The 15519-nt window shown below is 43.8% G+C and overlaps 1 protein-coding gene across 1 annotated transcript in view; it reads left to right on the top strand.

The window, feature by feature from the left end:
- Positions 1-3284: 3284 nt before the first annotated feature.
- LOC132819159 (dihydropyrimidine dehydrogenase [NADP(+)]-like) overlaps positions 3285-15519 on the top strand; it is a 744611-nt gene continuing 732376 nt past the window's right edge. The window contains exon 1 of the mRNA XM_060830572.1: positions 3285-3593. Within this exon, the coding sequence (XP_060686555.1) occupies positions 3555-3593 (39 nt within the window). The 5' untranslated portion in view covers positions 3285-3554. The remainder of the gene's footprint in view (positions 3594-15519) is intronic.

The following is a 15519-nucleotide window of genomic DNA, read 5'->3' on the forward strand; positions in this document are numbered from 1 at the left end:
CATGTCCCCTCCTGGCTCTTCTTAACCCTCTCTTTAGATCTTTTCTGGCTAACTTATAATTCTCAAGCCCCCTAACTGAGCCATCACACCTCATCCTCACATAAGCCTCCTTCTTCCTCTTGACAAGAGCTTCAACTTCTTTCGTAAACCATGGTTCCCTCTCTCAACAACCACCTCCTTGTGTGATAGGTATATACTTATCAAGGACCCGCAGTAGCTGTTCTTTGAATAAGCTCCACATTTCAACTGTGTCCATCCCCTGCAGTTTCCTTCCCCATCCTACACATCTTAAATCTTGCCTCATCACATCATAATTGCCTTTCCCCCAGTTATACCTCTTTCCCTGCAGTTTATACCTATCCCTGCCCATTGCTATTGCAAACATAACCAAATTGTGCTCACTATCACCAAAGTGCTCGCCCACCTCCAAATCTAACACCTGGCCTGGTTCATTCCCCAGCACTAAATCCAATATGGCATCGCCCCTTGTTAGCCTGTCTACAGACTGTGTCAGAAAATCTTCCTGAACACATTTAATAAAAACTGATCCATCTAAACTACTTGAACTATAGTATTCCCAGTCAATATTGAGGAAGTTAAAGTCCCGCATAATAACTACCCTGTTACTCTCGCTCCTATCGAGAATCATCTTTGCTATCCTTTCTGAGGCATATACAAAATTATAGAGAGGGTGGCCTCTTCTTTCCTGCTTCTAACCTCAGCCCAAACTACCTCAGTGGATGAGTCACCAAATGTTATCTCAGCTGCTGTAATACTATCCTTGATTAAAAATACCAGCCCCCCACCACCCCCCCCCCACCCCCAACCATCTCCTTTGTTCTTACTGAAATATCTAAATCCTGGAATCTGCAACAAACACTCCTGTCCATCCCCCAGCCATGTCTCTGAAACAGCCACAACATTAAAATCCCAGGTACCAACCTATGCTGCAAATTCATCCACCTTATTCTGAATGCTCCTGGCATTGAAGCACACACATCTCAAATAAACATCCTGATTGCCAGTGCCCTCTGTTGGGGTAAAAAAATGAGGTCTGCAGATGCTGGAGATCACAGTTGAAAATGTGTTGCTGGTTGAAGCACAGCAGGTCAGGCAGCATCCAAGGAATAGGAAGTTCGACGTTTCGGGCATAAACCCTTCATCAGGAATGAGGAGAGGGTGCCAGGCACGCTAAGATAAAAGGTAGGGAGGAGGGACTTGGGGGAGGGGCGATGGAGATGTGATAGGTGGAAGGAGGTCAAGGTGAGGGTGATAGGCCGGAGTGGGGTGGGGGCGGAGAGGTTAGGAAGAAGATTGCAGGTTAGGAGGGCGGTGCTGAGTTGAGGGAACCAACTGAGACAAGGTGGGGGGGAGGGAAAATGAGGAAACTGGAGAAATCTGAGTTCATCCCTTGTGGTTGGAGGGTTCCCAGGCGGAAGATGAGGCGCTCTTCCTCCAACCGTCGTGTTGTTATGTTTTGCCGGTGGAGGAGTCCAAGGACCTGCGTGTCCTCGGTGGAGTGGGAGGGAGAGTTAAAGTGTTGAGCCACGGGGTGGTTGGGTTGGTTGGTCCGGGCGTCCCTGAGGTGTTCTCTGAAGCGTTCCGCAAGTAAGCGGCCCGTCTCCCCAATGTAGAGGAGGCCACATCGGGTGCAGCGGATGCAATAGATGATGCGTGTGGAGGTACAAGTGAACTTGTGGCGGATATGGAAGGATCCCTTGGGGCACACCTCAGGGACGCCCGGACCAACCAACCCAACCACCCCGTGGCTCAACACTTTAACTCTCCCTCCCACTCCACCGAGGACACGCAGGTCCTTGGACTCCTCCACCGGCAAAACATAACAACACGACGGTTGGAGGAAGAGCGCCTCATCTTCCGCCTGGGAACCCTCCAACCACAAGGGATGAACTCAAATTTCTCCAGTTTCCTCATTTCCCCTCCCCCCACCTTGTCTCAGTTGGTTCCCTCAACTCAGCACCGCCCTCCTAACCTGCAATCTTCTTCCTAACCTCTCCGCCCCCACCCCACTCCGGCCTATCACCCTCACCTTGACCTCCTTCCACCTATCACATCTCCATCGCCCCTCCCCCAAGTCCCTCCTCCCTACCTTTTATCTTAGCGTGCCTGGCACCCTCTCCTCATTCCTGATGAAGGGCTTATGCCCGAAACGTCGAATTTCCTATTCCTTGGATGCTGCCTGACCTGCTGTGCTTTAACCAGCAACACATTTTCAACAGTGCCCTCTGTTGACCTTGTAAACCTATCCCTGACCTCACTACCCTCAACCTCCTGTACACTGGAACTCCAATGTAGAGGTTCCACCTTCCCCAGAAAGAGCTCTAATTATCCAAGAATCCAAAACCTCCCTCCTGTACCTTCCCTGCAGCCATATGTTCAGCTCTGCACTCTCCCTGTTCCTTGCTTCCCTCACACATGGCACGAGCAACAAACCAGGGATAACAACTCTGTTGTTCTAGCAGTAAATTTTCACCCTAGCTCCCTGAATTTCTGCCTTAGTTAGGAAGAAAGGTGGGAATCTATGTCATTGGTGCCTATGTGGACCACAACTTGGGGCTGCTCCCCCTCTCCCTCAAGGTTTCCAGAAATACGATAAGAAACATCATGAATCCTGGCATCCGGGAGGCAACACACCAATCGCAAGTCTCTCTCATTCCCACGGAACCTCCTGTCTGTCCTACTAACTATGAGGTCCCCAGTGACTAAAGCTCTGCTCTGCTTCCCAGTTTCCTTCTGAGCAACAGGGACAGTCTCTGCATCAGAGACCTGTGCCCCATGGCTTACCCAGGTAAGTTGTTTCTCCAACAGTATCCAAAATGCTATACTTGTTGTTGAGAGGAACCACCACAGGAGATCCCAGCACTGCCTGCCGGTTCCCTTTCCTACCCCTGACAATAACCCATCCACCTTCTTCATGTGGCTGTGGACTAATTACCTCCCTGTAACTCCTTTCAATAACCCCCTCTGCCTCCCAATTGATCCGAAGTTCATCCAGCTCCAGTTCCCTAACGGCTCTGGAGGGTCTGGACTTGGGTGCACTTCCCACAAATGAAGTCAGCAGGGACATACAAGGTGACCCTTATCTCCCACATTCTGCAGGAGGAACAGTAAACTGCCTTAACTTTCATTCCCACTATCCTAAATTCCCAAATGGATCGCTGGCAAATGAAATACAAAAGAAGACACCTGTAATTTAAACTGTACACAGAAATCTGAACAGATTCCAACGCCCCCTCGTGACATTTCAGACTGCCTCCAGGGACTGAACAACACCCAGCCTGAAGGTGAAATAGTTTAGACCGTGTCCTGACATGTCTCTGTCCGCTGTTCCCGAGGAACTGAACCCGGACTAACTTAAAGTTAGACTTTTCGTCACACTAGAACCTGTTTAATGTGAATGTACTTTGACCAGTGAATGTACTTTGACTGGATTAAAAATGTGTTAGGGCCCAGTGACAGTTACGGGATCAGGAGCTATTGTTGTTTTCGCGAAGAGGAACTTTCCTGCAAGTTTTAAATCCCGGATCACCGCAATGTCTCGAATGCTGAGCGTTGATCTCCCAGATATTGAGGTAACAGTGCTCCCCTACATCAGGAATCGCTCGCTATCTCGTTTTGTTTTTGTTTCATCTTGCGGGCAGTGTTTGTAACAGTGAAGTGTTGATTCACGCAACTCCGAATCGGTGACAGTCAGGCAGATGTTTCCATCTGACCGAATAATATCAGATCTGACGGCTCCTCTTGCTTTATTGAAGCCAACGCCCTCCCGATGAGGAAGGGTGGAATCTCGATGTTGGGAACTGGGGGCGAATTTGCTCCAAGTATCTGGTGCTGCTCGGGGTGGGGGGGAGGGGGGTGAGGTGTGCAAGGAACACGACATGTGGAGGAGCCGGTGCTGGCCTGGGGTGGACAAAGTTAAAAATCACATAACACCAGGTTAAAGTCCAAACTGTTGGACTATAACCTGTTGTTGTGTGATTTTTAACTTTGTCAAATAAATGTGTTGGACTATAGCCCGGTGTCGTATGATTTCTGACTTTGTCCACCCCAGTCCAACTCCAACATCGCCACAACGTGTTCCAAGAATACATTGGAAGCGGAGTATGAGTTTGGGAAGTGGAACATGCACAAGACCCTCCAATGGAAGTGCCCCCTTCCCCAAACTTTACCACTTTTTAAAAACAGATCTTTAACAGTGGGAATTCCCACTCCCAAAACTATGTCAATTGACTCTCCATAATAATTTGTTTCTGTATGAGTGGGTGCTGACTTTGGTGGCTTGCATACACTCTGTTATGGCCAGACCTGAACCCTGGGGTGAGCTGTCCATGCTCCTTCTGTGTAAAACAAGCCTCCCATCCACACCTAGAATAAACATAAAGAACTGTGAATGCTGGAAACACAGAAGAAAAACATAGTGTGCTGCAGAAACACAGCATCAGTAGAGAGAAATATAGAGTTAAACTTAGCATTTTAAAGAAGAGAGATGCTACCAAACAGGCATACAGCACAGAAACAGACCCTTTGGTCCATCCAGACCATGTGACCACGTTCCCAAACTAAACTCGTCCCACTTGCCTGCATTTGGCCCATATCCCTCTAAACTTTTCCGATTCATGTACTTATCCAAATGTCTTTTGAATGTTGTAACTGTACCTGATTCTACTACTTCCTTCATTCCACATAAAAAAACACCCTCTGTGTGGAAAATGTTGCCCCTTAGGCCCCTTTTAAATTTTTCTCCTCTCACCTTAAAATTATGCCCCCTAGTTTTGAACAGCCCTCTGTAAGAAAAAGACCTTCATTATTCACCTTACCTATGCCCCTCATGATTTTACCAATCTTTATAAAATCGCCCACCAACCTCTCATGCTCCAATAAAAGAAGTCCCTAGGCAGCCAGCTTCAAACCTTCCTTGGTTTCTCCAGTGCTCTCTTGTTCAAAGCACACTGGGTGTAGACATATTATTGCAATCCTTGAGTCTTAACGCCACCTTTATTTGGCTATCCAGTGTCGTGCTATGTTGATATTATGTTTTTCATTGTTACTTTTGGACTCCCTTAAAGATTTAGACGTTTTTAATGAAGCTGTTCAGTTATGTTATGACACCCCTCTGGTGCAAGTGAGACTTGAATACAGACTGCCTTCCTTTAGAGGTAGGGACAGTACTGTTGAGTCACAAGAATCCCCTACTGTCAAGGAGATATACTTATTCTCATGTTATTTCTTATCTGTTGCCATCCTTTAGCAAAATCATCCTGAAATCAGATTTCAGAGAGCTTAAAAATTAGAACCTCAAAAGTAGTCAACTCCAGATAATTTCCACACTCTCATGCTAGTGAAAATAGCACTGGGGCTGACTTTGTGGCTTCATCTTCAGAGGTTCAGTTCTAATCTACTCATAGGAAAATGTGCTGTTTGGGCAGTTTAAGACAGATTGGCAGAGGGAACTGGAGCCTGTGGGGGAACTTGGATTGGACAGAAGCACGTGAGAATGTAACTCTTTTTGAAGAAGTTTTGCGATTTACGTATGAAAGAACTGAAACCAGCATGGTCATTCAAAAAGATGAGAGACTTATCAAACAATCCAAGTCGTTTTCCATATATAATTTCAGTTGCATCACACTGTAAACCTTTGCTATAAATTCTGTGTCTCACCATCTTATTCTCTCCACAACCACCTGATGAAGGAACTGCACTCCGAAAGCTAGTGCTTCCAAATAAACCTGTTGGACTAAAACCTGGTGTTGTGTGATTTTTAACTTTGTACATCCCAGTCCAACACCGGTGTCTCCAAATCAGGAATCTTATAGTATAAGAATAAAGAATGATGTTACAAAAGCAGAACTAAAGGCATTGTATCTGATTGCATTAAGCTTTCACCAACAATGTTGACTGAACTCTGAAATCTTACCCATTTATTTCATTATTTTTGCAATTGAAGAGACTTGTCTACAGGCTGACCAAGACTGGGAACTAAATATCCAAGAATATGAGAGATTTGGAAAGAATGGGCCAAAAGGAAATGGATTAGCATTCTCTTAAAGAATGAGAACAGTACATTGATAAGAGAGGATCTAAGATTGAAGGATCAGTCTGTAGATTCTGCATATGGTGCTAACAAATAGCAAGGGACAGCAAACAATGGAGGGAATTGTTTATAGGTCAACAGTTGTGGTAATGTTGGGCACAGTATAGTATCGGTATGTTTTCTTGATTTTTAAATAAACTACTGGAGACTGGGTATAGGTTTGTTCGATGGTTTTATTTGAGCGACATTCCAGATGGAAACAAAACTCTGGCATATACAGAAGGCTACACTATTCTTATCTTCTAATCCACAATTCAGTCTTCCTTCATATATAGCAAATAGAATAAATCTCCCTTGTCTGTTAAGGTCTCCTTCACCCAGTGCCAGCAACCCAATAAGTATGAAAACAGTATAAATCTGCAGGTTGGATAATCCTGTTTGTAGGTATGCTAAATGCTTGGAACATATTCTACTGGACTGGGTGTTTGGTGTGCTTTTGGAGGTGATTTCTTGGATTTGCCAGAGATTGTACTCCACCCTGACAAGAGTACCAAATGAAAAGGTGACTAGTTTCACATACAGGCTCAAACAGTTGTGAGACCAGCAGCTGCAGCATGGTAGGGAGACAGAGCAGAAACGAGCTGAAAATGTGTTGCTGGAAAAGCGCAGCAGGTCAGGCAGCATCCAAGGAACAGGAGATTCGACGTTTTGGGCATAAGCCCTTCTTCAGGAATGAGGAGAGTGTGCCAAGCAGGCTAAGATAAAAGGTAGGGAGAAGGGACTTGGGGGAGGGGTGATGGAGATGTGATAGGTGGAAGGAGGTCAAGGTGAGGGTGATAGGCCGGAGTGGGGTGGGGGCGGAGAGGTCAGGAAGAAGATTGCAGGTTAGGAAGGCAGTGCTGAGTTCCAGCATCTGCAGACCTCACTTTCTCCTCCAGATAGAGCAGAAAGTCCATTACCAAATTGGAGCTGGGCTCCTCCATGGTCTCTGATCATAAATGGGGGATGTATGTAACAGGGCAGCTTGGTGTACACACCCACTCAGTACTTCTCTGTAGGATTCCTTATTCAGGTCCTTTTCTGAGTGCTATGCAGCAGAGCTCATTTCTCACATTGTTCCAGATTTCTCAGCTCACTCAACACCTCCTTGCTACCAAGTTACATACAGTGCCAATCTCCAAACTGCTGGCTGCCACGTGTCATACCAAGACATGCAGCCTTTTCATGAATGCAGTGCTGTTCCCTTTTCTCATCCCAGGACTCCTTTGGCTAGTAGGTGGCAGGACTTGTGTGTTTGAAAATAGGAATATGGAAGGGTTGGTGTGCGGGAGGGGAGACGAGCTTAGGAGCAGGAGGTCCATAGTCACACCATTTACAGCTTACTCATTACATCAGAAAGGAGTGTATACTGGGAATTGAGAAGGGCTATAAGTCAGGAACATCATGAATGTTTCTATGAGAGTGCTGCAGACCCTGTAAAAGTCAGTCTTGCACTAGAGGGGAACCATTCCTGCTGCCTTAATCTGCAAGAGAGAATACCAGTGATTGTGCTGCACTATGTATGTGCTTGCCCTATCTGAACATCTGCAGGCATATTTTGTTTGGTGAACATTTTGTTTTGCTTATAGCTGTAACACTATAAATGGATTAAATTCATTTTACTTTGTGAGAATGTATTCATTGAGCATTTATTATATACTAATGAATATTTAAATGTATTTACAGAATAGATACTGCTATTATTGTAAAATAACCTTTGTTTGTGAATCTGATTACAATTGCTATAGTCAGCATCAGGTTGACTATGTTATAACAAGATAAAATTTAACAAATTTCAACCCTGGCCCGGCAGTGCTTTGTTGACTTCTGATGAAAATAAACTTTCAATCTTACATATAGGAACAACTTTGTGTTTTAATCGAGTGCCTTATGATACATCTCTCTGAATTGCCTCTGATAATTATATTTATTGCGTGAGCAACATATTTGAAGTCTTGTCGTTTCGATATTTTAGGGCCCACAAGTGTGAAAAAGGCAGCGCATCCTCTGATTTAAATCAACTAATTGGGGATCACTGACCTGTTTGGTGGTTTTGAAGAAGTTTTTTTTAATCATTTGTTACAGATCTGGGAATCATAATGGAGGGCCTGGCGTTTTCAAACTTCATGAGAGACTTTAGGAGAGCTTGCACTTTAGTATTATTTGCTCCTTTTTTACATATATGTGACCCTATGAACAAAATATTGACTACCCCTGTGCTGGAGCATAGAAGTATTTAGTTGATATATTAACTGCACGTTACAGTACTCAAATTATTTTCCATTTACTAACACATAACGGACCACTTCTGCTCTGAGCAATAATAAATTTCTAGACTTTGAATGATCACTTCATCCAACTTACTGGGAACTGGGTGGCATTTAAGTCCTGCCTGATGCTGCATCACTCTGTCATTATGTTCCTTCATAGTGTCCTCTTGTTCCTCCTCAAAAGACTGATCCTCTCTTCAGCATCCATTACACACCTCTTTCCCTGCTGCGGTTGATCAGAGCATAACATGCTCAGATTGTGTAGCATTCCTTAACTGGAATTACTGCATGGCACAGCATACACACCACACATACACACACACTCTTTCGCTCTCTCTCGCTGTCACTCTCACTCTGTCTGTCTCTTTCACTTTTGTTCTTGCTGTCAAGAAAAAGGTTGCAGCAATGATCCATCTTCATTGGACATTAATCATTCAAATGAGTATGGAAAGCAAGGCAGGGTCGCAGTTCACAAACGGGATCACAGGCTCAGCTTGTAATCCAGAGTATTCTACTAAACTTTTATGTTCCTTTCCCCCTTGCACTCCCTATTTGACTCCATCAGTACTTCTGCATATTCCTACCCAACTCATTCATTTACATTTTTGTCCCCTCACATTACCCTCTCAGCCCCTGCCCTGTTGCTTAGCTGTGCCAACCATTGTACTGCCATAAATCCCCACTGTAGCAGTCAGGATAGTGCTGATCTTCAGTAGTACCCACTCCCAATGTAGTCCATGTCCTCCATAGCACTACAATCTCCTCTTTTCAGTCATGTTATCTCCTTTCACATACATTATCCCTTTGAATCCCTTCATGCTGCCTCCAATTCTGGCAAGTAACTCACCCACCTCTCCCAGTGATAACCTCCCAATGAACCTCTTGACTTTAGGTGAGCAGACACTGATTGTGGCATAACATGTGACTGACTTGGATGGAGAGCCCCACCATGCCACGCTTGATCACTATAAATGCCCCTGGCTGAATTATCAGAAGCCCCCAACTGATTTGCACTGGTCTTGCAGTATTGACTGTGGCCCACTCCCTGGACAGCAATGATATGGAATCCTGGATCCTTACTAGCCAAATGACCAACTGACTGTGTCAAGGGCCCAGGACTGCGGTTGAATGCTGCCTCTGACTGTGGTGACACTGCCTGCCTGATGACAGTCCCCTTGACTTGAGTGAGGAACTACTCCCCTTAGACTTTAAGATATGGTCATTTGGTTAAAGCACATGCAGCCTGTTTATCATGTTAGCTGCTCACGTATGCTGTAGATGTGACATTGATACAGTACACTGCCGTTCTGCAAAGTGTCTATCCCTTTACTAATCACTGACAAGCTGCCCGGCTTCATGTCTATGTTAAGTGGCAAAGCAAGATCAAAATATCCTTCAGCCTTTAAGTTCTGAATGAGACAGCAAAGTGCTAAAAGGCAAGGCAGAATGATGTGTGTATTTAAGTAGGTGTGAAGAGAGCAAGCCAAGAACACTAAGGTGAACCCGACTGCAATGTACCTGACCCTGTGTGCAAATTGACCTGGCAGCAATGTGGAGATGGAAGGTGCTGTTGTGCTCTACAGTGAAACATTGAAGTGGAGAACTATACTCTAAGTGGGTCTCAGTGTGATGTAATGATTTGCTGAGGTTGGTGCATGGCCGAACTCTGGGGATATGGGAGCAAATAGCCACTGATGTGAAGCATACAGTGAGATCAAAAGAGAAAATGCTGGAAAATCTCAGCAGGTCTGGCAGTATCTGTAAGGAGAGAAAAGAGCTTACGTTTCGAGTCTAACTGACCCTTTGTCAAAGCTTAAAAAAAGGACAAATATGGAGGTATTTATACCATGAGATGTTGGGGACTGCTGTCCAATATGGAGGCCTGGAGGAGCAAGCAGTGAACTGGAGCCACCAGATACCAGCTCTGACTTTTATGTGAGGACTTTTCACCATCTAGTTTCTCTCTGCCGCACAGAGGAATAGGACATTGCAAATAAATGAGTTGAGATTAAATAGTAATTAGGTGTAAATTGATGCAAAGAAGGATGGAGAATTGGACTTCTTTTCAATTTGGAGAATTACATTTTTCTTATCTTGCGACATTTTCCCATTGGAAATGCCATTGCCCATATTGTTCAGAAATTCAGAAAATTCAAGCATTCCCTTTAGTAAGTGATGGATCTGGCAGTGCTTATGACTTTTTTAAAGCTTGAGTCTGTTTTGAAGGAACTTGTTAAAGTTCTGACCACAATTTTTGGTGTAAAGTTGCATTCTATTTTTTTAAATCTGTGCAATTTGACTTAGAGTTATAGAGATGTACAGCACAGCAACAGACCCTTTGGTCCAACCCGTCCATACTGATCAGATATCCCAACCCAACCTAGTCCCAACTGCCAGCACCTGGCAGATATCCCTCCAAACCCTTCCTATTCATATACCCATCCAGATGCCTTTTAAATGTTGCAATTGTGCCAACCTCCACCACTTCCTCTGGCAGCTCATTCCATACACATACCACCCTCTGCGTGAAAACGTTGCCCCTTAGGTCTCTTTTATATCTTTCACCTCTCACCCTAAAGCTATGCCCTCTAGTACTGGACTCCCTGACCCTAGGGAAAAGACTTTGTCTATTTATCCTATCCATGCCTCTCATAATTTTGTAAACCTCTATAAGGTCATCCCTCAGCTCCAACGCTCCAGGGAAAACAGCCCCAGCCTGTTCAACCTCTCCCTATAGCTCAAATTCTCCAATCCTGGCAACATTCTTGTAAATCTTTTCTGAGCCCTTTCAAGTTTCACAACATGTTTCCAATAGGAAGGAGACCAGAATTGCATGCAATAGTCCAACAGTGGCTGAACCAATGTCTTGCACAGCTGCAACATGACCTCCCAACTCCTGTACTCAATACTCTGACCAATAAAAGAAAGCATACCAAACGCCTTCTTCACTATCCTTCCTACCTGCGACTCCACTTTCAAGGAGCTATGAACTGCACTCCAAGATCTCTTTGTTCAGCAACACTTCCATTAAGTGTATAAGTCCTGCTAAGATTTGCTTTTCGAAAATGCGGCACCTCGCATTTATCTGAATTAAACTCCATCTGCCACTTCTCAGCCCATTGGTCCATCTGGTCAAGATTCTGTTGTAATCTGAGGTAACCCTCTTCACTGTCCACTACACCTCCAAGTTTGGTGTAATCTGCAAACTTACTGACTGTACCTCTTATGCTTGCATCCAAATCATTTGTATGAATAACAAAAAGTAGAGGACCCAGCATCGATCCTTGTGGCACTCCACTGGTCACAGGCCTCCAATCTGAAAAACAACCCTCTATCACCACCCTCTGTCTTCTACCTTTGAGGCAGTTCTGTATCCAAATGGCTAGTTCTTCCTGTATTCCTTGCTAACCAATTTCCCATGGGGAACCTTGTTGAATGCCTTACTGAAGTCCATATAGATCACATCTACCACTCTGCCCTTATCCATCCACTTTGTTACTTCTTCAAAAAACTCAATCAAGTTTGTGAGACATGATTTCCCACTCACAAAGCCATGTTGACTATCCCTAATTGGTCCTTGCCTTTCCAAATACATGTAAATCCTGTTCCTCAGGATTCCCTCCAACAACTTGCCCGTCACTGATGTCAGGCTCACTTGTCTGTGGTTCCCTGTCTTGTCCTTACCACCCTTCTTAAACAGTGGCACCACGTTTGCCAACCTCCAGTCTTCCGGCACCTCACCTGTGACTATCGATGATACAAATATCTCAGCAAGAGGCACAGCAATTACTTCTCTAGCATCCCACAGAGTTTGAGGGTACACCTGATCAGGTCCAGGGGATTTATCTACTTTTACCCTTTAAAGACATTCAGCACATCCTCCTCTGTAATATGGACATTTTTCAAGATGTCACCAACTATTTCACTACATTCTATATCTTCCATATCCTTTTCTGATGCAAAATATTCATTTAGTATCTCCCCCATTTTCTGCGGCTCCACACAAAGGCCGCCTTGTTGATCTTTGAGGGGCCATATTCTCTCCCTAGTTACCCTTTTGTCCTGAATGTATTTGTACAAACCCTTTAGATTCTCCTTAATTTTTATGCCAGAGCTATCTCATGTCCCCTTTTTGACCTCCTGATTTCCCGCTGAAGTATACTCCTACTTCCTTTATACTCCTCCAAGGATTCACTCGCTCTATCCTGTCTGTACCTGACATATGCTTCATTTTTTTTTAACCAAGCCCTCAATTTCTTTAGCCATCCAGCATTCCCTATACCTACCAGACTTTCCTTTCACCCAAACAGGAATATACTTTCTCTGGATTCTTGTTATCTCATTCCTGAAGGCTTCCCATTTTCCAGCTGTCCCTTTACCTGCAAACATCTGTCTCCAATCTGCTTTTGAAAGTTCTTGCCTAATACTGTCAAAATTGGCCTTCCTCCAGTTTAGAAGTTCAACTTTTAGATCTGGGCTATCCTTTTCCATCACTATTTTAAGTCTAATAGAATTATGGTTGCTGGTCCCAAAGTGCTCCCCCATTGACACCTCAGTCACCTGCCATGACTTTTTCCCAAGAGTACGTCAAGTTTTGCACCTTCTCTAGCAGGTACATCCACACACTGAATCAGAAAATTTTCTTGTATACACTTAACAAATTCCTCTCCATCTAAACCTTTAACACCATGTTTGGAAAACAATTTATGTTTGGAAAGTTAAAATCTGCTACCATAACCACCCTATTATTCTCACAGATAACTGAGATCTCCTCACAAGTTTCTTTCTCACTCTCTGACTATTAGGGGTCTGTCATACAATCCCAATAAGGCGACCATCCCTTTCTTATTTCTCAGTTCCACCCAAATAACTTCCCTAGATGTATTTCCAGAAATATCATCCCTCAGCACAGCTGTAATACTATCCCTTATCAAAAACACCACTCCCCCTCCTCTCTTGCCTCCCTTTCTGTCCTTCCTGTAGTATTTGCATCTTGGAATATTAAGCTGCCAGTCCTGTCCATCCCTGAGCCATGTTTCTGTAATTGCTATGACATCCCAGACCCATTGAAATTAGTGCAGTTTAATTTATTAGTCCTACCTTGTCCCTGCTTGTCCTGACTGTTTGACTCATTTCTGTTCTCAACTGTACCAGTCTCAGATTGATCTCTTTCCTCACTATCTCCCTGGGTCCCACTCCACCTCCGCCACCTTACTAGTTTAAATCCTCCCGAGCAGCTCTAGCAAATCTCCCTGTCAGTATATTAGTCTCCTTCCAATTTAGGTGCAATCCGTCCTTCTTGTACACGTCACTTTTACCCTAAAAGAGATTCCAATGATCTAAAAATTTGAATCCTTCTCCCACACACCAGCTTCTCAGCCATGCATTTATCTACTCTATCCTCCTATTCCTGCCCTCACTAGCTCGTAGCACCAGTAATCCAGATATTACTACTCTCGAGGACCTCCTTTTTAAATTCCTGCCTAATTCTCTGTAATCTCCCTTCAAAATCTCAACCTCTTCCCTTCCTATGTCATTGTTTCCAATGTGGACAATGACCTCATACTGGCTCCTCTCCCTCGTGAGAACATTTTGCACCCTCTCTGAGACATCCTTGATCCTGGCACCAGGGAAGCAACACACCATTCTGATTTTTTGCTGCTGGCCACAGAAACGTCTATCTGTACTTCGGACTAGAGAATCCCCTAACACAATTGATCTCTTGGAACCCGACATACCCCTTGTTGCATTAGAGCCAGTCTCAATACCAGAAACTTGGCTGTTCGTGCTACATTTCCCTGATAATCCATCACTCCCTATATTTTCCAAAACAACATACCTGTTTGAAATGGATAGCCACAGTAGACTCCTGCACTAGCTTGCCTACCTCTCTTACCTTTCCTGGAGTTAACCCATCTATGTGACTGTATCTGAGACTTTCCCCCCTTCCTATAACTGCTATCCAACACATTCCTCATTGCTCCTAATTGTCTTTCCAACCAATCCATTTGGTCTAATAAGATTCACAACCAACAGCATTTATTGCAGATATAATCTGCAGTAACTCTTCAAACTCTCTTTGAACTCCCACATCTGACAAGATGCACATATCACTCTATTAAAGTCTATTTTTGCTCCTTCACAATCTATAGACCCAGAAAATAACAGTGTGACTTATCCAAATATCAGTGCAAATCTGCAACCTTTACTCGTAATAAAGATAAGGGCAGCAAAAACATGGGAGCACCATTATCTTCAGGATTCCTCAGATGTTTGTTAAGACATGAGGTGAACCCTCCTGCTTAATTTAAACCAGCAAGACAGAAAACATTTATCCCGTGCAGTAATCTGTGAAAATTCCAGAGTCCAAGAACTGTTTAAATTAAAAATTAACAACTTTATTTCTTAAAGTATAACAGAGAATAATTAACTAACAATTACTTACAACTCCTTCCTCTAACTTATCTTTTACTTTTCCTTCTATAATACAAGTCTGGTAAAATCCCCTGTTAAGATTTACTGAAAAATTCAAATTTCAAAACTAGCCAGCTGTCAAATCTTCTCTTTGCAGATTTGCTCTCCAGGTCAGGGTCAATGATTTTCTCTATGCAGGCTCCTTCTCTAGACAGGTACGTCTCAGTTCTGATTAGCAGTCTACATCTGTTGGTCTTCTCTCCCAACTATTCAATTTTAACTGGTCTTATACCCCAAAGCATCAGATTGTTTCATTGGTTTTTAATATAGTCAAAATATTAAATTCAAACTTGATTGGAGGTTTGGAATATAATTTAAACTGACTGGCCGAATTTGAATTTGTTTTTGTCTCCAGGCAACCAGCTACACTAACTGCTGGACCACATGCTACATTGTATCTAGTTGAGAACATTTGGTGCTGTCAGGTAGTTCTGCTAGCTTTTCACTTTCTTAAAGGTACATTACACCAACATCTTCGTAACATGTTGAAACAATCCATGTTCAAATGCAACAAGATCTGGACAATATTAGGCTTGGTTAAAAAATGGCAAGCCACATAAACACTAGGCAATGACCAACTCTGATAAAAGACAATCTAATCACCGCCCCTTCACAATCAATGCTTGTATCATCACTGAATCCCCCATAATCAATATCCTTGGATTTACCATTGACCAGAAACTC

The sequence above is a fragment of the Hemiscyllium ocellatum genome, chromosome 9 (genome assembly GCF_020745735.1).
Source record: "Hemiscyllium ocellatum isolate sHemOce1 chromosome 9, sHemOce1.pat.X.cur, whole genome shotgun sequence".
In the NCBI taxonomy this organism is placed as follows: domain Eukaryota; kingdom Metazoa; phylum Chordata; class Chondrichthyes; order Orectolobiformes; family Hemiscylliidae; genus Hemiscyllium; species Hemiscyllium ocellatum.